The sequence below is a fragment of the Hippopotamus amphibius genome, chromosome 1 (assembly GCF_030028045.1).
Source record: "Hippopotamus amphibius kiboko isolate mHipAmp2 chromosome 1, mHipAmp2.hap2, whole genome shotgun sequence".
NCBI lineage: Eukaryota > Metazoa > Chordata > Mammalia > Artiodactyla > Hippopotamidae > Hippopotamus > Hippopotamus amphibius.
The window spans coordinates 131,960,202-131,986,576 of NC_080186.1; the positions used below are offsets into that span (position 1 = coordinate 131,960,202).

The 26,375-nt window shown below is 50.1% G+C and overlaps 1 protein-coding gene across 6 annotated transcripts in view; it reads left to right on the top strand.

The window, feature by feature from the left end:
• SH3PXD2B (SH3 and PX domains 2B) overlaps positions 1-26,375 on the top strand; it is a 177,039-nt gene that overhangs the window by 81,747 nt on the left and 68,917 nt on the right. For 3 of the 6 annotated variants that reach the window (XM_057729028.1, XM_057729038.1, XM_057729049.1), the window contains 5 exons: positions 3,672-3,789; positions 6,990-7,216; positions 9,848-9,897; positions 10,778-10,903; positions 19,492-25,991. In XM_057729028.1, coding sequence (XP_057585011.1) covers positions 3,672-3,789; positions 6,990-7,216; positions 9,848-9,897; positions 10,778-10,903; positions 19,492-21,054 — 2,084 coding nt within the window. In that variant the 3' untranslated portion in view covers positions 21,055-25,991. Of the gene's footprint in view, positions 1-3,671; positions 3,790-6,989; positions 7,217-9,847; positions 9,898-10,777; positions 10,904-19,491; positions 25,992-26,375 lie in introns of those variants that run through there. The other 3 variants (XM_057729057.1, XM_057729063.1, XM_057729073.1) reach the window with 2 other exon arrangements.

Genomic DNA, 26,375 nt, shown 5'->3' on the forward strand with positions numbered 1-26,375 from the left:
TGAGGAGAAGGGATATTTCTATGCTCAAGGTTAGCCAAAAAAAAAAAAGTGCATGTGTGGTTTAGCATTTAGCTTATTGCAGCCAGCACCCGCAGAGGAAAATGCCTTTTGTTTTACTCTGTGTTTGTGGGACCCACCAGGCTCAAGGGGCGGGGCTAATGAGGAGAAAGTGCAAAAATCAACTCAGGTTAAGGGGTCGCGGTGTACTGCATGGAAACTATAGCTCCCTTAGACAGTGAATGATGCCCACCACAGGGCATGTCTCTGTAAGGGACTAATTATTATCCCCATTTTACAGATCAGAATACAAGCTCAGAAAGGTAGAGACACTTGCCCGGGGTCACTCAGCTAGAAGATGGGAGAGAGACCTCATTTTCCTACGGGTGTGTGCATTCTTTCCCCCTGCCCTGAGGGCTTCTCTTAGTCCTCTTTATGATCATGCTGGGAATAGCACTGTGTCTACTGGGTGGCTCTTCACGCAAGTTCAAGGTTAATATTGAGGAATTCGGTCCTTCTGAGATACCTGGGGCTTGGCATAGACTCAGAAATAATTGCTCCTCAGTGGGAGCACGTGCTCGGTGCCACCTTTGCCTCGAGACACTGGAAGTGCTTTCTTCTCACCTCTGCCTTCTGCCCTTCACCTCCACATGCTGCCTGTCCAGTCTCATGGAGGTACTGGTCTCTGCCGCAGCCCACGGGCCGCCGCCGGACCCTGGGGGACTTGTATGCCATCAGCTGGCGTCAAGGTGCCTACCTCAGAGTTTTCCTCCCCGTTCGGTGTTCGGAACCGGGTCCCTGCATCTGCATGCCCTGGGGCTTCCCGTGCCTGTTGCATGTGAGAAACGGTGATCTGGTCTGTACCATGTGTGTGTTGGCATGTAGGTTCGGGAGGAGGGAGCCTGGGGTGTTTGTCCGCCTGGGGCCCTAAAATTTTCCAGGTTAAAAAATGATGCCTGGGGGCCTCCATAATGCTGAGCCAGTGACCTTTCCCTTCATCAGGCTCATTTCAGTGCAAGGAAAAAGAATCCCATGTCAAACCAGCTTAAGCAAAAGGGAAGCTTATTGACTCATATCACTGAAAACCCTAGGACAGGGTCCCCTTCTAGCGCGGCTGGATCCAGGACCTTGAAAACATCTGTCAGCTGAGGAAAAATGCACAACCTAAAGGTTGTGAGTTACGTCTTAGTCAGGCACCTTACTGACTGAGCACTGCAGCCTGGGAGACAGCCTCTCAGATAGCTCTCGGGAACTGCTCCAAGGAGGTGAGGGAGAAGCCGGGATTTGGGGCTGGAACAAAACAGTCTGGCATCAAAAGATTACTGCTCATCCCAAAAAACAAACACGTTAATGATGTGAGTGCTTTTCTATGAATGGGAAGAGGCAAGAATCTGGACTCATCGCAATTATTCCTTAAATATGCATGTTAACTGTCCAGAGTGCAGAACGCGTCCTCTTTTTATCCATCCCGAATTCCCCTCGGGGTGCACTGTTGGGGTGGCTGCAGTTGGCTGACAGCTTGACGGCGGGCAACATTCTTTGTTTACTGCCCTGGCAGGCAGCCTTCCCTTTCTACCTGTCCTTGCCACCTGGACACTCTCACCACCCCTCTGCTCCTTTTCTCCACCTTGTCAGAGCCATTCTCTCATGGCGACAGTAGTTTCAGGCACCCTGCAGGGACACCCACCAAAGAAAATGCTTCAGTATAATCCCAGGATTGGTTCCAGCTGGCCCAGTTGGGTCATATGCCATGCCAAAACTGATCCCAGTGGCCAGTCACTTTGGCCAGGCCAGGGTTCTGCACCTTCCTCATCGCTCTGGGTGATGGCGAGGTCAGCCTCACCCAAACATGTGGCTGGAGGCTGGCAGTGCCACCAGAGGAAGGGCGGATAGATGGTGAGCAGGCAGTGTTACCCATCATGCAGTCTACAGGTCTCCCACCCCCCTTTGTTAGGGATCACTGAGCATCCTATGGAGCCCAGAGGGGGCCTCTGGGTGCTAGAGAATCCCCAGGAGTCCAGGGCCTGTGGTACTGACTGTATTTAGCCCAGGACCCAGGCAGTGCCCCTTCTCAGCTGGCCAGGCAGAACTTCTGTGCATCCACGGGGCTGATTTACCCCCAGCACCCCTCACAGCACCCACACCCCAGCCTGCATCCATGAGTGGGGAGAACAGCTGACTCTGCTGTACACAGGATGTGTGCAGCTTGCGTCAGCTCAGCCCCCACAGAGCAGGTCAGGGGGCTAGATCAATAAATAAACACCCTGTGTGTTTTCTGTCTCCCTCTGCACCAGCTGGGCAGGCCACAGACAGCCTGTGGTGTTTTCCCAGAGAGAGAGAGAGGCAGCCCCGACACACTTAACCATCAACATCAGCCCACAGCTGCCTCAGTCCCTCCCTGGGGGCTGGAATGTAACCAAAACAGGAAAGCCCTCTCCTATCCTCACTGGCTCGCCTGGGACACTCATCTGTTATCTGTCTCAGCAGTCACTGCTGACAGTGTTGGGGATGGGAGCTATGCTCTTGCTCTCTGGAGGGCTCTACCTGAATGTGACAATGAACAACCCTTCCAGCAGGGTCCTGCAGGGGAGTAGTGGTGCAGTGCTGCTGTGGGAGGGACACAGCTGGAGGCAGCTCTCTTGGCTTTGGGGGTAGGAGCAGGGAACCACTGAGAGTGGGATGGAAAGCACCCCAGTGACGTTAATGAAAACAGAAGCAGGCAGTCATTTCGTGATATATATCTCAGGTCATTATATTGGACACTTAAAACTAATACAGTGTTAGAAGTCAATTATATCTAAAATTTAAAAAATTAATTTTTAAAAATAAAAGGAAGCTTCAGGCATGGTTGGATCCAGGAGCTTGACAATAATGAAAAACGGAGATCGGCTACCAGCTAAGTAATGAACGACGCTAGCTGTCTCCTCCTTGGTAGTAATTCAGCCCCAGACCATATGCTGCCAGATCCGGCTTGTCCCTGAACACTCCACCAACAAGAGCTGCAGAGGAGCCACAGAAGGTTTAACACCTGCCCGCACCCACCCCTGCCCCACCCCCCACCCAGCAGGAGCAAGGTGATTGCCACCAGGCCTCCGGGACTTGTTCATTTCCTAAACATTGACTGTTTTGCTAAAGAGTTCCTAAATATTCCCTGCACCGTGCCCAGTGCTAGAGACAGAGGAATGAACAAGACAGACTCAAATCCCTGCCTTCCTGGAGCTCTTATTCTAGCAGGGGAAACAGACATGAAATATAATAGATAAGTAAATTATCTGGTATGTCAGAAGGTAATTCCTGGTAAGGGGGAAAAATAAACCTGGTTGAGGGGGATGAGGGTGCCATGGGTCTGGGTATTACATAAGGCAAGGTCAAAGAAAGTGACCTCGAGGCAGAGTTGAGGAAGGTGAGTGTGAATGTATGGTGCTGAGGGATTTCAGAGAAGCTGACCTACCATTTGTCCTGTGTCTTGTTGCTGTTTGCACAGGGTCACCCAGAGCTAAGTGAGGGTCACTTACTGGGGGCCGGGGACAGGGGAGTGGGGATGGGGATGGTGCACAGAAGTCTCCGGAGGAAATCCTTCCCTACAGGGTATCCCTCTGATGACAGCCTTGGCTGTCAACGTTCCGGGGCTTATAGTGTCCTTGAGTTACCCCAACATCTCTTTGTCCCCACAGAGGAGAAGTACACAGTCATTTACCCATACACAGCTCGTGACCAAGATGAAATGAACCTGGAGAGAGGAGCCGTGGTGGAGGTCCTGCAGAAAAACCTGGAAGGCTGGTGGAAGATCAGGTACCCTCTGCAGCTGGGTGGGTTTCAGGTCATGTAGGCTCCAGCTGCACAGATGTCTGTAAGTGATTGCAGAGGAGGTGAGGTTTCAGCCTGAGCCATGAAAGGGCGCTTCTCCTCTGTGCTGTTTGGCTTCCTTCCCTACCCATATCCTTCTCTAAAAATCTGTAATAAGCAAAACCGTCTCTAAACACACTGAACCATGCAGTAACCAGATTGAGCAAGACTGGTCTCCACCTCCAGATGTGTCTCATAATGAGTAACTGGAGGCTGAAGCTGCCCTATGTGAGTGATTTCCCACTCCAGCCCCTCTCTGAGAGCAACAGAATGCATAACACTAGATGGACTGTAGCCCATCCTAAAGCTCATCATTTGCCGTCATCTCTCAGAGTCCAGTGGAGACCAGCTTTTCAAGCACTTTGTCACAGCTCTTTCACCTGTGTGATGGAATCAAAAGCTCATAGGTCGGTAAGGTGGCCAACTCGTCCTGCTCTGCTTGGGACTTTCCCAGTTTTAGTAATGAAAGTCCTGGGAACTCCCTCTCGGTTACCCTGGTGGGCAGGCTGCAACCTCAGGAAATTAGGGCAAGAGAAGAAGCCTGAGGTCCCTGCTTCCTCTTTTCTGTGCCATGATGTGAGGCAGGACATTGGGACCACTCCCATGGGGCTGAGTGTGTGATGCTTCACTCATTCAGCAAACCTACACCAAAATCTATTTTGGGCCAAGCCCTGTACTGAAAGTTGGGGAGTCAACAGTGAGAAAGTCACAGTAGTTCACACCTACAGGCACAGAAGACAGACTCGGACGCGAGTACAGGGCAGGGCGGTGAGAGGAGTGTAGGAGGGCTGCACAGGGGACTTTGGAGCACAGAAAAGGGCTCCTCGGCCCAGGAGTCAGGGAGACTTCCTCAGCACGGAGGTTTGAAGCCGGAGCAATGGCGATGATAGCTCACATACCTTGAGTGTATTTGTGATCTTGCTGTATAGCAAATTATCCCCAAACTTAGTGGCTCTGGAATTCAGGGGGCTTGAATGAGCTCAGGGTCCCTCGTGAGGTTGCAGTGGATGTTGCAGCTGTCATCGGAAGGTTTGCCTGAAACTAGAAAGTGACAGAGCCAGGTTTTGAACCTGACCCAAGAGCCCACTCAGCACGGCATGGGTTGCCTCTCTCCATATGGCCTTGTGCCCCCAAACGCTGAACTGTCTCCTAGTGATGCCTGGATTGTGTGTAGCCTGGTGTTTTCCAATGAACACGAGATTTAGTCCTTCTCAGAGGATATTTTAAGATTGATAGACACCAAACTCTGCAGATTGCTGCCTCTTTTTAAGTTTGCTTCCAGTTATAAAGGACTTTTTTTTTTCATTGAAATGCAGTGCTGTTTAGTTCTTAGAGTGATTCTTGATGAGAGACGTGACCCTGCCATGTAGCATCTCCAGTCCGTTAGATGTAGACCCCCAAGGGGTGGGCATGTGTTTTGTGGTTTGGACCAGTGGGATGCCAGCAAATGTTTAACAGCCAGCTCTCCAAGGGAAAAATGCTCTTGAGTTGTGGCATTTGCCAATTTCTGTGGTGTAAATAGTCCCGCCGTGGCGGATTTCAGGCTCCCGCTGTGATGTCACTTAGATGCCAAGTTGGGAAGAGAGATGAACGGTTGGCTCTCACGAGCGGTGGGAGCTGGGTCCAGCACACCTGTGATCCCGATCAGCACCTCTGGTCCTGCTGTGCAGCCCAGTTCCACAGCGCAGAGAATTAAATGATCGTTGTATTGTTCACTTCCCTTTGGAGTTCAGTGAGCTGGTCTGTCAAGGTTGCAGTTACTCCAAAGTTCACTGACCCTTGGTAACCCTGGAACCAGCCCCCGGCCTGCTTCATTCCCATCTGAACATGTGTTTAATCTACTTGTTAAGCCAGCAGTTCCCAACCTTTTTTGGCACCAGGGACTGGTTTCGTGGAAGACAATTTTTCCACAGACCGGAGGTGGGGGAATGGTTTTGGGATGATTCAAGTGCATTATGTTTATTGTGCACTTTATTTCTATGATTATTACATTGTAATACATAATGAAATAATTATACAACTCACCATGATGCTGACAGGAAGCGGAGCTCAGGCAGCCGTGGGAGCGATGAGGAGCGGCTGTAAACACAGACGAAGCTCCACTCCCTCGCCCGCCGCTCAGCTCCCTCGCCCGCCGCTCAGCTCCCTCGCCCAACGCTCAGCTCCTGCTGTGTGGCCCGGGTCCTAACAGGCCACAGCCGGTACCAGGGGTTGGGGACCCCAGTGTTAAGCAACATGACTGGAGCCCACCCCGCCTGTGCCAGGCTTTGTGCCAGGAGCTGGGGCTGCTGGGAGGAGGCCGCAGAGCAGCACAGACGGGTGCCAGCTGTCTCGGTCTGAATCCATCTCTGCCTCCCCCCAGGTTGGACGGATCAGATATATCGGTAGCTAGAAAGTGCTTAGAAGAGGCCTGGCGGGGAGTAGTTGCCCAGTACGTGTCAGATATCGTCACTGTCACCGCAGTGATAACTGTATCAGGACAGCGAGTGTAGCAGAGCTTTGTGGCCGCTCACGCTTGCAGGTCCGTTGGCAGTTTGTCGACTTGTCCCCTTTTTTCGTCATTCCACTCCCTGGGAGCGAGGCCCCGCACACACAGAGATGAGTCATCCGTGATCTCCGCCCCCAGAGCTCGAGTTCCAAGTGGGGAGACAGGACCGTCACAGCCATGTGTTGCTGTGTGTTATAGGTGCTGGGAGTGTGGGGTGTGCAGGGGATGGGGCAGCACTGTGGAGGGAGGCTCGGGAAAGGCTTGAGAGGGGGCAAGGGATTGAGCAGAGCTGGGAAAGAGGAGCACGGAAGAGAATGGGCTTTCCAGGCAGAGGGTCTCCAAGAGCAGGGGCCTGGGGCACGGAGGTGAAAGATGCGGGAGCGTTTGGGAGACTGCACGCTGTGTGGGGTGGGTGGGACATGGGGGTTCCCGTGAGAGCCGAGTCTGGGAAGGCAAGGAGAGGCCAGATTTGGAGGCCCAGCTGAGGGCTTAGGCTTCATCAGAAGGCAGCAAGCGGTGTGCCGGCCTCTGGCCCTGGGCAGTTGTGGTCCACCATTCCTGCCATCTGGGACCCGAAGTGGGATTCACAGTCGGAGCACAGCTTCTTCCCACGTGCCTGGCAGAGCAGCCTGACCAGCATCCTTCCGCCTCCTCCCAGGTACCAGGGCAAAGAGGGCTGGGCCCCAGCCTCCTACCTAAAGAAGAGCAGCGGGGAGCCCTTACCCCCAAAGCTGGGCCTTGGCTCACCTGCCCACACGGGCGTCCTCGAGCTGGACGGCGTCTCCCGGCAGCAGAACTCAGTGGGCCGGGAGAAGGAGCTGCTCAACAACCAGAGGGACGGCCGGTTCGAAGGCCGCCCAGCACCCGATGGTGACATCAAGCAAAGTAAGTGGTGCCCACCCAAGCTCCTGGCAGCTGGGCACCTACTGCGTGCCAGGCTCTGTGGCCAGAGCTCCTCACATGGTGTCTCTCATCCTCATGGCAGTCCTGCTGCCCAGCATCCTGTAGATAAAACAGGCTCACCAACCCCAGGTCACTTGTTCCAGAGCTTTCAGCTAGCAAGTTGCAGAACCTGAGTGGAGAGACGTGGCTTTCCTACTCAAACCATGTTTTTTCCACTGTCTCATGATGATCACCAGAGCTCCTGTTTCTCAAGCCCCTGCTATGTGCCAGGAATCTTATAATCAGTCTCACTGACTCCTCGTACAAACCTTCGAAGGATCTACTCCTTTTGTTTTACAGATTAGGAACCAGAGAGATGACGTGGTTTGTCCATGGCCACCCAGCTAGTGAACAGTGAAGCTGGGACTTGAACCCGGGTCCCTCTGACTCACGTGCCAGTGCTCTCTCTGAGCCAGGGGAAGAAAAAGTATACCCTGTGTTGGCTGTACTCCAAAGATAGTTCTTTACTCATGTTGCTTTGCAAAGCTTCCTTGTATATACGACGCTGAGTCAAAATTTATCTGCACTCTGGCTGTAGAATTTATTCTAATTAACTTTGAGAAAAGACAGATACATCATTTTTCGACATAATCTCCTTGCTTTTCAATGCACTTTGTCCACTTGTCAACAAGCTTTCGTATTCCCTCATTAAAAAATGTTTTAGGCTGAGCTGTGAGCCACAAATGTACCACTGTCTTCACGTCTTCATGTGAATGGGAGTCTGGCTCCTTCTTGATGGCTAACACTTGTGTGACCTTCCTTGAACTTCTCTATCCATGCATACACACTTCTTTGCGACAAAACACTCTCCCTACTGCACACAAAGTCTTCAATAAATAACGGCACCAGGTACACTCTCAGACCACAAAAAATGAATCACTGCACGCTGCTCTTCTTTCCTGCAAATCACAAGTGGGGCATCCGTTTTTGCTCACACCACAGTTACAAATGAACTGATGTAACACGTTCACACCTGCACAGCAGTGACTGGGGAGACAGTAGCCTTTACCGGCAAGTGCTGATAAGACAGTGCAGCCAACAGAAGTTTTAATATAACCAGAGCGTGGATAATTTTTGACTCACCCTCGTATTTTACCATTTAATGTTCCCAGAACACCTGAGAGTAGGTTCATTATTGTTTTCTGCTGCATAGCCAGGATGCCAGCCTCAAGCATGCTACCCTTTGCAGGGCAGAAGGAATCTGTCTGTTGGGAGAGGACTAAAAACTAGCTGCAAGAATGAAGTCACTTGCCCCTCGCTGGGCTTCTCTAGCTGTTTGAAGTGGCTCTTATGATCAGTGAACTTCTTGAGTCTCTGGGTTCTTCTTAGTCTCTCTTAGGAAACACTGATATGCCATGGTGGGAACCTGTCATGGCCAGGAACATAGGAGGATTCCCATTAATACTAGAGGAGCAAGTGAAAATCTGAAACCCCGTGTCTCTATTAGGTTATAGGTTTACATGCTCAAGTAAAGACTCCCCACTCCCCCACCACACACATAGACCCAGTAACAATGGTTCAAGTAATTTAGATGTTTCTTTCTCACCGCACAGTCCAAGTATATGTCCAAAGCTGCTGTGGCAGCTCTGTCCATTCCAGAGTCTTATTATGCTGCATCTGTCTTGTGTTGCATCATCCTCCTGGTGGCTCACCACTAGTTCAGCCAGTGAAAACAAGACAGGGAGAAGTGGAAGACTAGACTCAGGAGCTACAGACTTGATACTCTCTCACATCCCATTGGCCAGAACTTAAGTCACATAGCAACACCTAGCTGCAAGGGAGTCCAGGAAATGTAGTCTCTATGTAGGCAGTCATGTCTGGCTAAAACCTTGTTGCTATTAATTCTAACAGAAGACAGGAGAAACGGGTATTTAAGAGTTTAGCAGTCTCCTCTACACCCCAACTGACAAACTACACCTCTGTGTAGACCCATGCTAAACCAGCTCTGGCAGCATGTGGGCTGCCTTCCTTAATGTTCTGCCTTTAGCCAGGAGCCTTGGACCGCTGCAGAGTTGTCCTCTTGATCCTGAGATCCAGAGCGGGGACAGCCCAACTCTAGAGTAAAAACCCCTAAAGTCATCAGTCCAAGTTTGGCTCTGTTTTTGCATTGTTTAATTTGGGTTTGCTCCAGAGCACAAAGCCAGGGGCAGTAACATTAATTGCGTGCTGGGCACATGCCAAGAGCCTCTCCTGTATTGTTGACTTTCATCTCCATCACTGTCTCCAGGAGGCAGGCATTATCCCCTCTCTCCAGAAGAGGGCCATGGGGCTCAAAGTCATATAACATTGCCTCCCCCCTCTGTGTTATTCTGAAGCCTACACTTGTTGCCTTTCCTGGAAAGCTTTCTGTCCCTCCAGGACTAGGCACCATCCCCTCATTGACAGAGAGTCCTGACCCCAGTGTGAGTGACCCCTTCCTGGTCCGGCTTTTCTCACAGGAAGGGTTGCAGCTGTTCACTGATGCCTGTGCAGAATGTGATGCCTTATCTCCTGCCAGAGAGAATAGATCTCTCCTGGTGTCCACCTCAGGAATTTTATCTGTTGTGTGTGAAACAAGATCTCATCTCTTTATAGGATCACCCAAGATGAGGCAGAGACCCCCTCCTCGCCGGGATATGACCATAGTAAGTGGACCCTTGCAGCTCGGAAGCCAGCCCCTGACCTGAGACTGGCCCCGTGCACGCAACTCGCCCTTTCAAAGGATGCACTCTTTCCTGTCCACACAGCAGCCTTGTGAAGCTAATCCCATTGACAGGTGGAAAGACTGAGGTCCAGGGAAATCAAACAGTTTGCCCATGGCTTTGTGAGAGGCCTCAGGCTGGGCTTTCTGCTTCCTGAGCCCACTCTACTTTATCTTAGATGAGTCTTTTCAAATAAAGTAACTTGACACTGAAGTGGGATGAGGCACCCGTTTCACTTGTGATGCCATTCTGATATTCTACTTTCATATTCCATATTTAATTCTTAGATACCTTTCTAAGCAATAATTTGAAAATAGGCCTTCTTTTTTTAATGTCTGCCATTTATTGAGCACCTTTTGGGTGCCAGGCAGCGTGCTGGTGTTTCACTACATGAACTCATCAAATGCCCTCGGTGACCCCACCAGGTAGATCCTGTTATTATCCCCATTCTACAGAAGATAAAACTGAGGCCTCCAGGAGGGGAAGGGATTTGCCCAAAGTCACACCAGTATGTCTGACTTACAAACCTGTGTTCATTTCACAACCCTTGTTGCCTCTTAAGTTCAGAGAATATTGTCTTGCCCTAACTTTTCATGATTATAGGCAAATGTCTTGTTTTTTTCTCATTGCCCTAAAGCTGAATGGCCAGTGACCTATCTAGAAAACAGTGATCTGCGTGGTCCTCTTTGTTTTGCCCTAGAATCCAGATGGGTCCACCAGCGCCCCTCGAAGGTGATCGTGTGCCCCAGTCCCTGCGCCCCCCCCATTCAGTGCCACGGGAATGGACGTATATGGAATTTAACACTGTGTTTAATCGTACCAGCCTCGAGGTCTCAACCTGCCCAAGCCTCCCATCCCACCCCAAGTGGAGGAAGAGTATTACACCATTGCCGAATTCCAGACGACCATCCCTGATGGCATCAGCTTCCAGGCGGGCCTGAAGGTTGAGGTGAGTGGACCTGGTGTCCTTTTGCCTACTTATAATCCTTTTTTTTTTTTGAAGTATAGTTGATTTACAATGTTGTGTTAATTTCTGCTGTACAGCAAATTGATTCAGTTGTACACATATATATATTCTTTTTCATATTCTTTTCCATTATGGTTTATCACAGATATTGAATATAGTTCCCTGTGCTATACAGTAGGACCTTGTTTATCCATCTTATATATAATAGTTTGCATCTGCTAATCCCAAACTCCCAATCCTTCTCTCCCCGACCCCCCTCTCCCCCTTAGCAACCATGTTGGTTCTCTCTGTGAGTCTGTTTCTGTTTCGTAGATTTGTGTCATATTTTAGATTCCACATATAAGTGATATATATGGTATTCGTCTTTCTCTTTCTGACTTACTTCACTTAGTATGATAATCTCTAGGTCCATCCATGTTGCTGCAAATGGCATTATTTCATTCTTTTCTTATGGCTCAGTAGTATTCCATTGTGTGTGTGTATATATGTATATATACATATATATATACACCACATCTTTATCCATTCATCTGTCAGTGGACACTTAGGTTGTTTCCATGTCTTGGCTGTTGTAAATAGTGCTGCGGTGAACACTGGGGTGCATGTATCTTTTTGCATTAGAATTTTGTCCAGATATATGCCCAGGAGTGGGATTGCTGGATCATATGGTGACTTTATTTTTAGTTTTTTGAGGAATCTCCACGCTGTTTTCCATAGTGGCTGCACCAACTTACATTCCCACCAACAGTGTAGGAGAGTTCCCTTTTCTCCACACCCTCTCCAGCATTTGTTATTTGTAGATTTTTTAATGATGGCCATTCTGACCCATGTGAGGTAGTACCTCATTGTAGTTTTGATTTGCGTTTCTCTAATAATTAGCAATGTTGAGCATCTTTTCACCTGCCTATTGGCCATCTGTATGTCTTCTTTGGAGAAATGTCTACTTAGGTCTTCTGCCTATTTTTCAATTGGGTTTTTTGCTTTTTTGTTGTTGAGTTGTATGAGCTGTTTGTATATTTTGGAAATTAAGCCCTGTTGGTCACATCATTTGCAAATAATTTTTTTCAGTCTGTAGGTTGTCTTTTCGTCTTGTTTATGGTTTCTTTTGCTGTACAAAAAAGCTTGTACTGCTTGTGATTCTTGATTCTAGGCACTATCTCCTACTTCTGTATTTTTTTTGTAACAGCTTTATTGAGCTGTAATTCACATACCATACAATTCAGTGATTTAAGGTATAATATTCAGTAGTTTTTAGTATAATTACAGAGTTGTGCAACCGTCACCACAGTCAACATTAGACAACATTAGAACATTTCATCACCCAAATAAGAAACCCTGTACACATTAGCAGTCCCTCCCCACATCCCCTCAGTCCCTCTCAGGGCACCGCTCCCCCCCCCCCGCCCCGAGCCTTAGACAACCACTAATCTACTTTCTGTGTCCATAGATTTGCCTGTTTTGGACATTTCATATACATGGAGTCATACACTATGTGGTCTTTTGTGACTGGCTTGTATTCTGTTTTTATCACTCCTACTTCCCTGCATGCCTCTCCACTCTCCTTCGCTCACCACTCCTTTGCTTGTCTACTCTGTTTCCTGCATAAAGGCCATCATAAATCCTTTCTCCCCTCCCATTTCTCTTTCCTTTCTCATGGGGTTAGAGCTTGAAGGTTTCCCTATGTTTCCAGGAAAGCCTGTAAGTAATGGGATAGCAGTTAGGTGCCAGCCACTGCACTCAGCACCTCACATACCGTATCTCCCTTCATCATAGCATCATTTACTCTTGTGAGGCAGGACTATCACAATCCCCATTTTTCAGATGAGGAAGTTGTGGCTCAGAAAAAAGGTGCTGTCCAAAATCACACAGCCAAAGGTGGCAGAGTCAGGATCTGAACCCATGTCTGTCTCCAGATCAGAACCAGGGGTGTTGACAGCCTGCTCTTTATCTGCCCAATATTTGGGAACCTCAGGAGGATGGAGACCATGTCTCTTTTTGACTTCTGTATCCCCACAGCTAGCACAGGGCCTGGCACGTGGTAGGTTTGCAATAAATGTTGTTGAATCAATGAAAATCCATCTCCCCACCAGCCTCCTGCTAATACCCAGACAACCAGGGAGTTAAGGCGTGAGCAAATGATTACTGAGCCAGTGCACATGTGTGGCATGTGGCCTAAGGGTCTTTAGTCACTTCTCTAAGCCTGCAAAGCCCCCGCCATTTCCCTCCAGCTCGGACACCTCCTGCCTCCCTCTCTCTTCCCCTCACCTCCCAGGGCAGCTGCCCAGTGAGCCTGGGAGGAGGTGCCTTACCAAAGGTACATCCTGGACCTTGCTGCCACTGATTCTGCCCAAGCCTCTCCAGAAACTTCTCCTCAAGCCAAGTGTCCTTCAGTCCATGCAGAGAGCAGGAGGGCTGTCCGCAGGAGTGTTTATATTTGTTTGTTTATTGATATTTATGTATATATGTATGTATGTGTCTGCACCGGGTCTTAGTTGCAGCATGCAGGATCTTTAGTTGCAGCATGCAAACTCTTAATTGTGGCATTCGGGATCTAGTTCCCTGACCAGGCTTCGAACCCTGGCCCCCTGCATTGGAAGCATGGAATCTTAGCCACTGGACCACCAGGGAAGTCCCAAATCAGGTTTAAAGAACCTGAGACGAAGCCTCTCAAACTAAATTTTTATAAAATGCAAATCCCAATCCTCACAGAGAAACTGAGGGGACCATGGAAATACCTTGAAGCCTCTAAATGGCTTTTTATCTGCTCCTTTTTTGTTTTCCTCCCAGTCTGGTCTTTCTAACTTCAAATCCACAGAGAACTCGCAAGCAAGGCATCTTGCTTAGGCTTGGAGATAATTCTTTGCCCTGTTCCCCCATTTTGCTGTTTCAAACATGTACATTCTTCTGACGTGAAAGATGTGCCTGTTTCTTAACATCTTTCCGCATCTAGGGCTGTTCCTCCTCCCATTGCTATTCAGCCTTATTTTCACTGCTTTCCTCTGAACCCCACTGGTCCAGCTGGCCCTTCCCACCTCTCTTGCTGTCTCTGCCTTTAACCGTCCTTTAACTCAGCTCCTAGCCCACTGCCTGCTTTCTTATAGAAGGCACTCAAGGACATTCTTTGAACCAAACTTGCATATCAAAATCCAACTCATTCTTCAAATCCCTGCCTCCTCTGGAAAGCCTCCCCAGCTTCACAATGGTGTCCTGTCCCTACCCTTTTGTTAGCTTCTATGGGGCCATACATCTCAATCCTTAGCTCAGGACAGGCCCTCATTTGTGTACATAATGCTTTCTTGACATTGTGAGAAATGAATGTTACTCTCCCCTCATTCTTCAGTGGTTGAGTTTTGAATTCCATTCATCTTCCCTTGGCACTTTGAATAGATTGTTTCATTCTCCTTCTGCATCTAGTGTTGCTAGGAAGCAGCTACTATCCACCTGGTCCTTGTTGTCTTTTTCATTAGCTGTCATTTCTCTGATTTGCTCAGGAGCTCCTCACTGTCTTTAAAATGCTGACGTTTCACTAAAGCATGCCTAGGTATGTTTCTTTATTTTTATGTCCTGCTCAGCGTGTGGTGGGTCTTTTCAGTCTAAGGACTCAGGAAAATCAGGAATTAGACCTGTGCCCCCTGCAGTGGAAGCACAGAGTCTTAACCACTGGGCCGCCAGGGAAGTCCATCACTTTTACTTCTTTAAGTATTGACTCTCTTCACTCTTTTTATTTTTTCCTTCTGGAATGGTTATGAAATAGTATGGGAGCTTCTGCCCCTATTTTCCATGTCTCTTAACTTTTCTTTTATATTTTCCACTTTCATCCCTTTGTACTACATTCCTAGAGCATTCTGCTTCATCTTTTAGTCCATTAATTTGCTCTTTAAAATTCAGTCTGTTTATTTTCTTTCGACAATTATCATTTTTATTTCCAAGAGCACTTACTGATTCTTTTTCATAGTTACTTGTTCTTGTTTCGTAAGAGCCTGTTCTTTCATGATGTTGATGCCCTTCTGTATCTGTCTAAGGATATTAAACGTTAGTGTTTATGATCCCTTTCATCGGTTGTAAATCCTTTGCAGTGGTGTTGGTATTAATTTCAGTTCTTTTCATGGTGTTAGTACTTGTCTTGGGCTGTACAAGAAGAGGCAGTAGACAGTCAGACAGCCCAGTTGGGGAGTGTGTACACAAGGGGCTGGTTGGCTTCCACTGGCTTCAGTGCCAGATCAGGGACTTCTGAGCCAGCCACTGAGCAGTGTCATGTCTCTGACCCCAGCGAACTCTTTCACTGTTTCCACTCATGAGCAGTCACCTCCTTCACTCCGCCTACCCTACAGGAATGGAATAAAGGGCACAGAGGGGTCAACCAGCCTGGTTGATTCTGCCATGGTATCCCAGTTAATCCCTTGTCCCTTGCCCCTGGGCCTCCCTAGTCCCAGGTTCTACCCCCTCAAAGTCTGGCAGGCCTCAGACTCCTACTGCCTTTTGTAGCAAAACCCCCTGCAGGAGTCCTGGGACACAGCCTTCCTTTGCAGCTTCTGCCCATCAGTGATTCCTCACAATTCCTGGTCCACTAACTTCTCCCCATTCCTCCTTCTTAGCTTGGCTTTGTACTCCTTTATTTGTTTCCTGGCTTTATTGCATAAAGGGGAAACTGCTGTTCATTTCATCTCCCATCTTGAAACCAGAAGTCTGGCTTGCATATTATAAAAGTTTTTTGTTTTTGTTTCTGTTTTTTTCCCAAAAGCACTGCAAAACATGATAAAACCTTCTCCTTTAGGACAAGGAGTTTCCAGCATTTTGTACAAACACACACCCTTGTTTGAGTGTGCTGGAAAACAGGGCATTTGCCAACAAGTACCACCTCTCCCTGGCTTAGGACATTCTGAAATCCACCCAGGGCAGCTCAAGGTGTCCCGGACAGTGCACTGAAGCTGAGGGCTGACTGTGTGCGGTAGGGAGTGGATGGATCCCTGGGGTTTTCTGGAGGTGTTGGGGATTCTCCCTCCAAGGCCCCAACCGCACGTCAACCAGAACCATTCTGCTTTCTCGTTTCTGGCTTTTATCCTGTCTGGTTTTGCTAAAGCTGAGCCAATAAATAACTCACATACCCAACATTCTTTTCCAAGAAGCACAGATGTGAGCCATTCTTGAAACATCTCTGCTTCATCGTTCTATGATGTCGGCATACGTTCTGCTGGTGGTGACTTGAAGGACTCGAGTGAGAAATAGTTATCCCTAAAGTTTTTGGTTCAACCAGAGTGTTTTCTTATGATAAACACTGTATCCTTTGTTTTCTTCTCCTCCAGTTTTGCTTCCTGGTTCAATTCAACATTATCTTAGTGTTCAGAATTCATTAATGGAACCACAGTATTCTAGCAGTGGAGCTACAAGGAAGACCTCAGTTCCTTGCTTGATCCACGTACCTTCAAAACATGTTTTACCAATGATATAATGTGACGGTGACGATACAGACACTTATCTGTGCCACATACCTTCCATCCTTGGTAAATAATCTTCACACAAGTCCCAAGAGGTCGATACATTCAGCCCATTTTACAGATGTATCTGAGACAAAGATTAGGTAAATGTCCAAGGTTACATAGCTAGTAAGTGGTGGAGCTGGGATTTCAACCCAGATTTCTCTCATTTTAAAACTCAGGCTCTTTTCTTTCATATCCATTCTTGGGATTTTACATTTATTTTTCTTTTCTTTTTTTTTCTTTTTTTTTTTTGTTGACAACATGGTTTACTGAATATTTTAAGCCCATTGTTGCATTTGCTTTTCCAGGCCAACTTTGGAGATATTGCAGGTTCAGTTCCAGACCACCACTATAAAGCCAGTATCACAATAAAGCAAGTCACACGAATGTTTTGGTTTCCCAGTGCGTATAAAATTTGTGTTTGCGCTATACTGAAATCTGTTAGGTGTGCGATAGCATTATGTCTAAAAAAATGTGCAGACCATAATTAAAAAATACATTGTTGCTGAAGAATGCTAACCATCATCTGAGCCTTCAGCGACTTGTTATCTTTTGGCAAAAGTAACGTCAAAGATCGCTGATCTCAGATCACCATTACACATGTAATAACAATGAAAAAGTTTGAAATATGAAAATGATCAAAATGTGATACAGAGACATGAGGTGAGCAAATGCTGTTGAAAACATGGCACCAACAGACTTGCTCAATGCATGGTTGCCACAGACCGTCAGTTTGTTCAAAACAAAACAAAACACCCCACAGTATCTGCAAAGCACAATAAAGGGAAGCACAATAAAATGAGGTATGTCTGTATTCATAACAGTTCTTAGCATCTCTCTAGTAAATGAAAACTGCCGTGCATCGCAATTAAGAACACAGATGTTGAGAGCTTCTGCCGTAGTACACACTAGAGTGTAAGCTTAGCAAGTCCTCACTGATAGATTTCATTTTCAGTATTGCTCTGTTTTCATTTGCTCACCTGCGTACCTAGAGTTGTTGAGTTCATGGATGTTCCAGCAATGACTTGTATGCCCAGAATCGCCTTTAATCATTACCAGAGCTACCACGTGTTGTTAAGACGCTGGTCACCCACACATAAAGGGCTTCCGTTGATCAGGACCCTTTCCTGGAGAGACTCCAGTGGGACATGTTAAGTATATGCCTGCCATGTGCCTGCTGTGTTCTCAGTACTCTCCCCTGTAATTTAATACTAACAGGTAACAATTTCCTTTCAGCCTTTACCAAGTGCTGTTGCACGCGTTAGCTTCTGTGGTCATCATGGAGACCCTGCAAGAGGGCGTCATTGTTCTTACCATCCTCTCTGTTTTGTGGTGTGGCATCTCAGGCCTGTGGCTTACCCGTGGCTGTTGAGGCAGCCGGAACCAGAAGCCAGGACTGCAGCCCCAGAGCCCAGGCTGTGCTCCTGCGCTGGATCTGCAGCTGCCTTCTTCTCTGCTCTGGGCGGCGGAGTGTAACAGCAGAACCACACCCGCAGCCAGCCTCAGCCCCTAGTGTTTTCTCATCTCAGGCCCAGCTCCCCCGCAAGCAGGTCCACTTTCTGGGGCAGGGCTGGGTAGTGGTAAAGGCTCAAGCTCTGAATCCCACCAGCCTGCCTTTGACTCCGGCTTCCACCACTGACTTTCTGTGTGACCCTCTGCGAGTTCCTCAGCTCTCCTGAGGCTCGGTTCTGCATCCATACAGTGGGATGACAATCCCCATCTCATCGGGTGGTTGTAATCATTAATCAGCTCTCCTGTGCACACAGCCTGCCGGGGTATTGCTGTCTATTAGTCTGCTCAGGCTGCCACCACAAAAGACTGGATGGTTTAAACAACAGAGATGTATTTTCTCACATTCTGGAGGCTGTATGTCCAAGATCAATGTGTCAGCAGGTTTGGCTTTTCCTAAGGCCTTTCTGGTTGGCTCACAGCTGGTCACCTTCTCCCTGTGTTCACATGTGGTTGTCCCTCATTCCAGATGTTCTGTGTCCTAATGTCCTCTCCTTATAAGGACCACAGTCATATTGGACTAGGGCCCACCCTAAGGATCCCATTTTAACCTAATAACCTCTTGAAAGGCTCTGTCTTCGTATACAGTCACAATCTAAGGTGTGGAGTTTAGGGCTTCAGCATATAAATTTTAGAGGGAGTCAGTTCAGCCTATAACATGCAGCATGTACACCTTTCACCCGTGTGAATTCAGCCACATGGTACTAAACAAAAAAGGAGACAGGAAATATAAGGTCTTAAATAACATGAGTGATTCCACCCACCGTTCCAACCAATGGGCGTGGATCTCGGGGGTGGGGGAGATGAGATGAAAGTTTGTTTTACCTCCATCAGCATCAGTTCCCATGTATCTAAACATGAGCTGGGTGTGATTGCCACATTCACGGACACACGTTTTTCACACAGGTTTGGCATATATAAACACCAGCCCACTGCTTTGGTGCTCAAGCAAAGGAGCAGCAATCAAGGCTGGTTTGGGCTGTACTGAGGGTTTGCCTTGAACTTCTTTAGAATGTTAGCAGACACTGCTGGTGGCCTGCCCTGCATCCCAGGCACCCCGCAACCCCCCCCCCCCACTGCTTCCCGCCTCCTATTCCCGCCTAAGGGCACCACTCAGAAAGGGGGAGGGTTAACGTCCTGGGGAAGGGGAGGGACTAGGGGTCAGGAGTTAAATGTAATAGAAAACCCCAGTGTCTGATTCTGCACAGTCTCTCCGAGGGTCCCTGTTGGATTAAGCCCCACTGGCCCAGAGCATTCACCTGCTCCTCACGGACTCTCCTTTCCCTCACTTCCTCACTTGGGCTTCCTGGAATCATCTCTCAAATTAACGCCTGCACCCAAGTTCATGTCTCAAGGACAGCCTTGGGGGAAATCCAAAATTAGACAAGCACCTACGCCCCTGTAAGTTGTTCCTGATACACAGCAATCTTCATAGATGGTCCCCCATAGATGTTGTCGGGAATCTGCCGAATGTAAAATTCCTGCTCCTAGAACCCCAGTTGCACGTGGGTTCTCCCAGACCATCCTGGCCCGCTGGCCCTGACACCACACCTACTCAGTGAGTTCCTCTGCCCTCCCTTCCAGGTGATCGAGAAGAACTTGAGCGGCTGGTGGTACATTCAGATTGAAGATAAGGAGGGATGGGCCCCAGCGACCTTCATTGACAAGTATAAGAAGACCAGCAATGCCTCGAGACCCAACTTTCTGGCTCCCTTGCCCAACGAGGTGACGCCGCTCCGGCTGGGGGATGCAGCAGCGATGGAGAACAACACGGGCAGTGAGGCCGTCGGCCCCTCCCGGCCCTTGCCCGATGCACCACATGGGGCTGTGGACTCTGGGATGCCGTGGTCCAAAGACTGGAAGGGTGGGAAGGAGGTCCTGAGGAAGGCATCTTCAGACATGTCCTCATGCGCAGGCTACGAGGAGATCTCGGACCCCGACCTGGAGGAGAAGCCCAGCCTCCCTCCCCGGAAAGAATCCATCATCAAGTCGGAAGGGGAGCTGCAGGAGCGGGAGCGGCAGAGGATGGAGCAGCTCAGGGGTTCTTCGCCCAAGCCTCCTGGCATGATCTTGCCCATGATCCCGGCCAAACACACGCCCCCAGCCCGGGACAGCCGGAGACCAGAGCCCAAACCTGACAAGAGCAAGTTGTTCCAGCTGAAAAATGAAATGGGGCTGGAGTGTGGCCACAAAGTATTGGCCAAGGAAGTGAAGAAACCCAACCTCCGACCTGTCTCCAAATCCAAAGCTGACCCACCGGAGGAGAAGCCAGAAGCCATTCCCCAGAATCCCTTCTTGAAGTCCAAACCTCAGGTTAGGCCAAAACCAGCTCCTTCCCCCAGGACAGAGCCACCTCAGGGCGAAGACCAAGTAGACATCTGTAATCTCAGGAGCAAGCTCAGGCCTGCCAAGTCCCAAGAGAAACCCTCGCTGGACGGGGAGAGTGGCCACCAGGCTGGGGGAGGCCAGGACGTGGCCTTCAGCCGTGGCTTCCTCCCAGGGGAGGGGCCTGGCCGCACCCAGGACAGGACGAGCAAACAGGATGGGCTCAGCCCAAAGGAGACATCCTGCAGAGCCCCTCCAAAGCCAGCCAAGATCGCAGATCCCGTACCTAAGAGCGTACCGGTCCCTCTCCAAGAGGCTTCCCAGCAGAGACCTGTGGTCCCGCCTCGGAGACCACCCCCCCCCAGGAAAACCTCCTCGTCGTCCAGACCCCTTCCAGAGGTCAGAGGGCCCCTTCCGGAGGTCAGAGGGCCCCAGCGGGAGGCCAACGAAGGCAAGGCAGCCCCTGCCCCAGGCCGGGCCCTGCTTGTCCCCCCAAAAGCCAAACCTTTTCTCTCCAACTCCTCAGGGGGCCAGGATGACACGCGAGGCAAAGGTGGGCTGGGGCCACGGATGATGGGCAAGATGGGAGAAAACAAGGAGAAAGTGTCTGCAGCCCCCTTCCCCAACGCAGACGGCCCGAAGGACTTATATGTGGCCGTGGCCAACTTTGAAGGAGACGATGATACCAGCAGCTTCCAGGAGGGGACGGTGTTCGAGGTCCGGGAAAAGAACAGCAGCGGCTGGTGGTTCTGCCAGGTCCAGAGCGGGGCTCCCTCCTGGGAAGGATGGATTCCTTCCAATTATCTCAGAAAGAAGCCCTAGCGTCCTCCCTTCCTGCCTGGAGGCCCTGCACGTCCCTGCCGGCTTTACCTACATATTTAATATGCCTCTTAATTTATCATCTGCAGCTTGGAAGGAAGGAAGACTGGAATACTGTGGTTTCTTCCCTTCTCTGGGTGGAGAGCGATCCCTCCCATCACAGCATTTCCTGGAGTCTCAGAGGCCACACCCCTTTCTCTCTACTCAGCATCCCTGCCTTAAGGCCAGTGGCATCGCCACCCAGCTTCCCTGCCCACCCAACAGCTGGATCATGACTCTGAGGCCTCTCGGACAGAATCCGTCATCTGGAGAAACTACAGGAGGGTCTCCTGTTGCAGGGGTCAGGCAGCGTGTGGGGAGCCCCCCACCGCCCAGCCCCCTACCCAGTTCATTCCCGTCCAGCAACTTGATCCACTCAGTTTCCAGAATGCCTGGTCCCGGAAAGAACTTCATCCTGTACAAGTTGGCTCTGTTGCCAGGTCCAGGGAGGTGTCGTCTTCCCTGAGGCCTCAGGTCCACGGGCCTCTCAGGTTCAAGCAGATGCAGCTGCCCCAGGAGTGGGCCGCCCTGCCTCCCTTCGGTGCTGGGACCCTGATCAGTTCTAAAGGAGTGCTCCCAGCTCCAAGCATGCTTCACTTTTCTGCTGTAGGCTCTGGTCCAACCCAGGGCTTTTAAACAAGAATCCCCAGCCCGCTTTGGGAGGCCTTTGACTTCTGCCTGCCTAGAGCAGGAATCTCAGCATTTGTTTGAGTAAGGGGACCGTTCACAAGCCACACCCCTTGGGAGCTCCTCTTTGCTGAGCACGTAGTAGGTGCCAAACGCTGTACTTGGCACTTCTCATCTGTGTTGAACCCTCACAACAGCCGTCTTTGATACTATTGTACCTGTTTTATCGATGAGGAGCCTTGGGTTCCGTGTGCCCCAGGGCCCACTCACTGAGAAGGGGTGGCATGGGGATTTGAATCCAAGCTGGCCTGACTTCCATGCCTGTGCGCTGCCCCCTGTAAGAGGCAAACCCGGCAGGGGAGAGGGAGATGCCGGCTGGCTGCCCTGGGGTGTGCCTGGTGGGGCCTCATGGCCGCTCCCACGCCCCCCACCCCTCCAACCCACTGTAGCATCCACTGAAGGCTGCCCAGGGCCCTGGTGTCGCCACCAAGCTCTGTTTCCTGCTCCTATGCTGGTGCCCCCCTGAGGGCTAGAGCTTATGGAGCAAAGGGAGCCAAGGTGGTCTCACACGCCAACCTCGAGGGGTCCTGGTGCTCAAGGGCCAGCGGCTGGATCTGCAGCAAACTGAGCAGAGTGGGCGGTGGCCCCATAAGGAGATGGGGACCCAGGGTCCAGGCAGAACCTCCTGTCTCTCTCTGCTGCTGCTTCCTCTCTTCTCTGGCACTCGAAGAGTAGTTTTTCTTTTTTTTCTTTTTTCCATGCACTCTCCCTCTCTCTGGTCTCACTGGAAGGAACCCAGGGCAGCCCTTGCACCCATTTTGACTGACGTGGTTCACTGTAGAGGCAAAGCTGCATTGCCCAGCGAGAATCAGGACCCTGGGTTTCTGGCTCCCAGCTCAGAGCTCTTGCCTGGGGCCCAGGCTGCCTTGGGGGTTGAGAATGCAGCACCCCTCCCCCCCATCCCACCCTACTCTGTAGGACAAGAGGAAGTGACCCTGTCCTGCCCCAGAGATCGCTGATGCACGGTAGTCATTTGCTGCCTTCTTTTTTGGACCCACAAGGCCAGCCTTCCCGGGGATGCTCGCCATACACCTGCAGTGCCAAAGATTTATGTGCAAACAGCCCTCTTCCGTGTTCCCGCCCCAGCCCCCAGTCCTCCTCACTGCCGCACGGGCTCTGGATGCTGCTCCTCAGTCCACGGTCGCATCTTTATTCCTTCCTTCAGTAGGTCTGTAAGTACCACGCCCCGAGAATCTTGGGACAGGGCCATGAGGTGCCCTGCAGTGCCCGCTTGCCCCTGGCCCTGTGCCCAGAACCTTGGAGGGAAGATGGTAGCCGGGGCAAAAGGGAGAATGGAAGAGGGCCACCCACCCTCCAAGGTCCCCTCACTCGGGAGGAGGCCCCATAGGACATTTTCCTGAGTTTTTGACCCACTTTGGTTTAAACACCATTTGTGAAGCTATTATGCAGGATTTGACTACATTTCAAAAGACAGAACGCTAAGGGTTTTTTTTTCTGATTCTCTCTGAGCTTTCGTTGACCTTTGCTCGTATTTTGTGAGCGCCTACTATGTGCTAGGCGTTGGGTGTAGACCAGGCTGCAGGGTGGCTCCCTGCCTGGCTGTGAAGAGCTTTGATTTTTGTGTGCAGATTCCACTGAAGGGGTTTGTCTTTGGCCTCATTCCCTCCTCCCAGGGGTCAGCTGGGTGGGAACGGGCTGGTTCCACCTTTCTCTGGGTGGAAAGTTTTCCTGCACATGAAAGCGTTAGCCTTTTTAATATTATTATTATTATTATTCTGACGCGAACTGAAGGTACTAAAGCCACATTTCTCTCTGTTCACCATTCTTTCCTGAGGACACATCTGTGGCCTGAGGACTCCTGTCTCCAGCTCCTCTTGCCACAGTGATGGCACTTCCCCAGGCAGCTGCAAGGGACAGTCTTGATGGCTGGTGGCTCTCCCTAGCTGTCCTCGCCTAGGGACTTAGGTTTACACCATCCAGGACTGTAGCCACCATTCTGTGAGCATTTGACGGAGCAAATGCAAAACCCCCTGGAGTCACCACTCTGGTGAATATCCAGGACCGTAGGAATAACTCCTGTGCCAAGCTCCGGGCAGGTTACCGGTGCCTAAACACTCTCCCTCCTTAACTTCATCCTCACTTCAACCCTGCGAGGTGCATAGGATCAACTCCAATCTGTAGTGAGAACATTGAGATTCAGAGGATGAAGTCAAGTGCCCAGCGTCATCCAGACAGTGACCAAGCTGAGACTTGCATCCAGGGGTTTTTCTCTCCAGTGCCCATGACTTTTCCTCTGCCATCAGCAATGAAATGTTCATGGTGCTTCCAGGGAAGCAGGTGACCCTCCCTCTTAATTTAGGTTTTTACTCCCCTGACCCCACAATCACACGTCAGTAGGCCAAATGCCGGCCCAAAAAGGCAGGCAAGGGTGGGTTTTAGTCCTTTCCTCACCCCTGCAGATTTCTTTGGGGTGGCTATTTTATCTTACACCCTAGGGCAAAACTACAGCTCATGGTAGCGCCAAATCTTTGGGAAAATCTGAGTTTTAGGATCACCTCTTGATAAAATGGGCCTTCGCTCGAGTTTTTTCCTCTGACTTTCTTTGCCACTTGGTGGGTTTATGTCCTCGTCCCAGGATGAGACTTGGGGAGAGCTGCGCTGAGCTCCAACCACTTTTAATGCCATGCCCTGCCGGGGCTTTGCTAGGGCCCTGCCAGGCTTCCACTAGTCCTGTTACGCTTCCTCCACAAAGCCTCTCCATGTGATTGATTGCTTAGGCAAAGTTCTTGGCCTTAAAACATTTCCAGGCCCACTGGGGATTTCCTTACCATGTAGGAAAACAAATTTGCCACATTCAAGGACAAATGCCAAATCTCCCCAAGGTTTGGGAGGCCCTATACTTAGGCTGAGGGACGGACAGTCTAGTGTTTATTCAGTCTGTGCTGCACGCACAGCACTGAGTGCGATGAAGACAAAATCGCTCCTGCCCTCAAATAGCTGGCAGCTCAGCATCATCAGGGACAAGAGCCTTCGTGGCCTGACTCGCATCCTTTCACTGCTTACGAGTCTCTCAGTGTCGGGTCAGGCTGCTCCCTGAGAGGTCTTGCCCTTCACTTTGGGCTGTGACCATGGACACGTAGCAGCCAGAGTCGCGCATGGCAGTCTTGTCCCCTCCTTGGTTGTCAGGGTCCTCCTTCAGGGCTTTTGCTGCAAACAGCCATACCAGACCGTAGACCAAAGATTCCCTGTTGTCACACCGTGCGGCCTGAATGTGTGGGAAACTGGCTTGCATTGAGGCCTGAGGGTGCGGTGAGCCCTCCCTTAGCCTGGAGGAATTGCTCCTAACTTGGCTAGGGTACTAACCCCTAGATGGACCTCAGCCGAAGGAGGTCACAGGCACAGCTGTGGAGTTGCAGAGCTAAAACCAGGAGGCTCCAGAGTCTTTGTCTGCTCGTGGACCACCTGCTGAGGACTCTGCCCACAGACATGATCATCCAGCCCCGTGGGGTGGGTAATGTCTGCTTTTGGTGCTACCTTGCCGAGTTTTCAAGCCGCTCATTGTGTTTCAGCATCCCACCTTCTCTCCTGTTTTTATCCTCTACTCCAAAGTAGGCCTTCTTGGCTCCAATCAGGAACAAGGGACTCAATTTCTGTTGTCCTTGAAGAGGCCAAACCCAGTGCCACAGCCAATAGCCTTCACTTTCAGGTCTTCTATCAACATACAAAAGGAGGTGCCCCCACCAGGCTTATTACAGCAATAAGCAATCCTAACACAACCAAGGTGTCCGTATCTTACCCCGGTGTCTGCCTGTCTGTGCCATTGTGCCCACGTAATTGTTAATAACACCCCTTTCACCCCCAGGGGGTGAGGACAAATTGGTCACCTTGGCTACAACCCACATTTCCTGCTTCATGGAGCCACCAAGTAACCAGGCCATTTCTTGCATCCCTCCAGGAACGGTGGGCTCTGACAGCATTGCCCCACCACCTTGTGTCTGCTCACAGAATGATGCTGGAGATCTCTGGACATCTCAGCACTCCTCACACCTTGGGCAAGCTGACACATTCTGGTGGTGGTCTTTGTTTCCTTTAACACACACACAAAATACATGAGGCTATATCATGTCGGGGGGAGGGGTGATGATAAACAGTGAATTAGCTGTAGCATGTATAGACTACATACTTTACCATTAGACTTCTTTTCATTTTTTTTTAATAAAAAGTGCTTGACTGGTTTCAAGCTTCATTGTGAAGATGTGTGTATGGATTTTATTTGGCTGAAGAAAGGGTGAGTAGCTTTGTGCCCTGACATCTTGGCCTGGATTTGGGGATCAAAAAAAAGCCCACTTGAACTGTGTGTGGGCATTGCTCGCAAATAGGGATGACTCCTCTCTCTGGACCCTAGGGAATTTGATTCTTTTAACTACAATGTCCAGAAACCAAGAGAAAGCTTCCTTGTATTCATTGGGTATCTCCCACACCTCAGCTCTGTGCCTAAAGGCAGAAAACTTTACATGTCCAGGGAGTTTGAACCTCTCACTGGCATTGCTTACTGATGGACCAGGGGTGGGGGCGGGAGGGGTGGAGGGGGTGCAGGCATGGTTGGGCCACAGGGGCTGCCCAAGCCATCTGCTGCC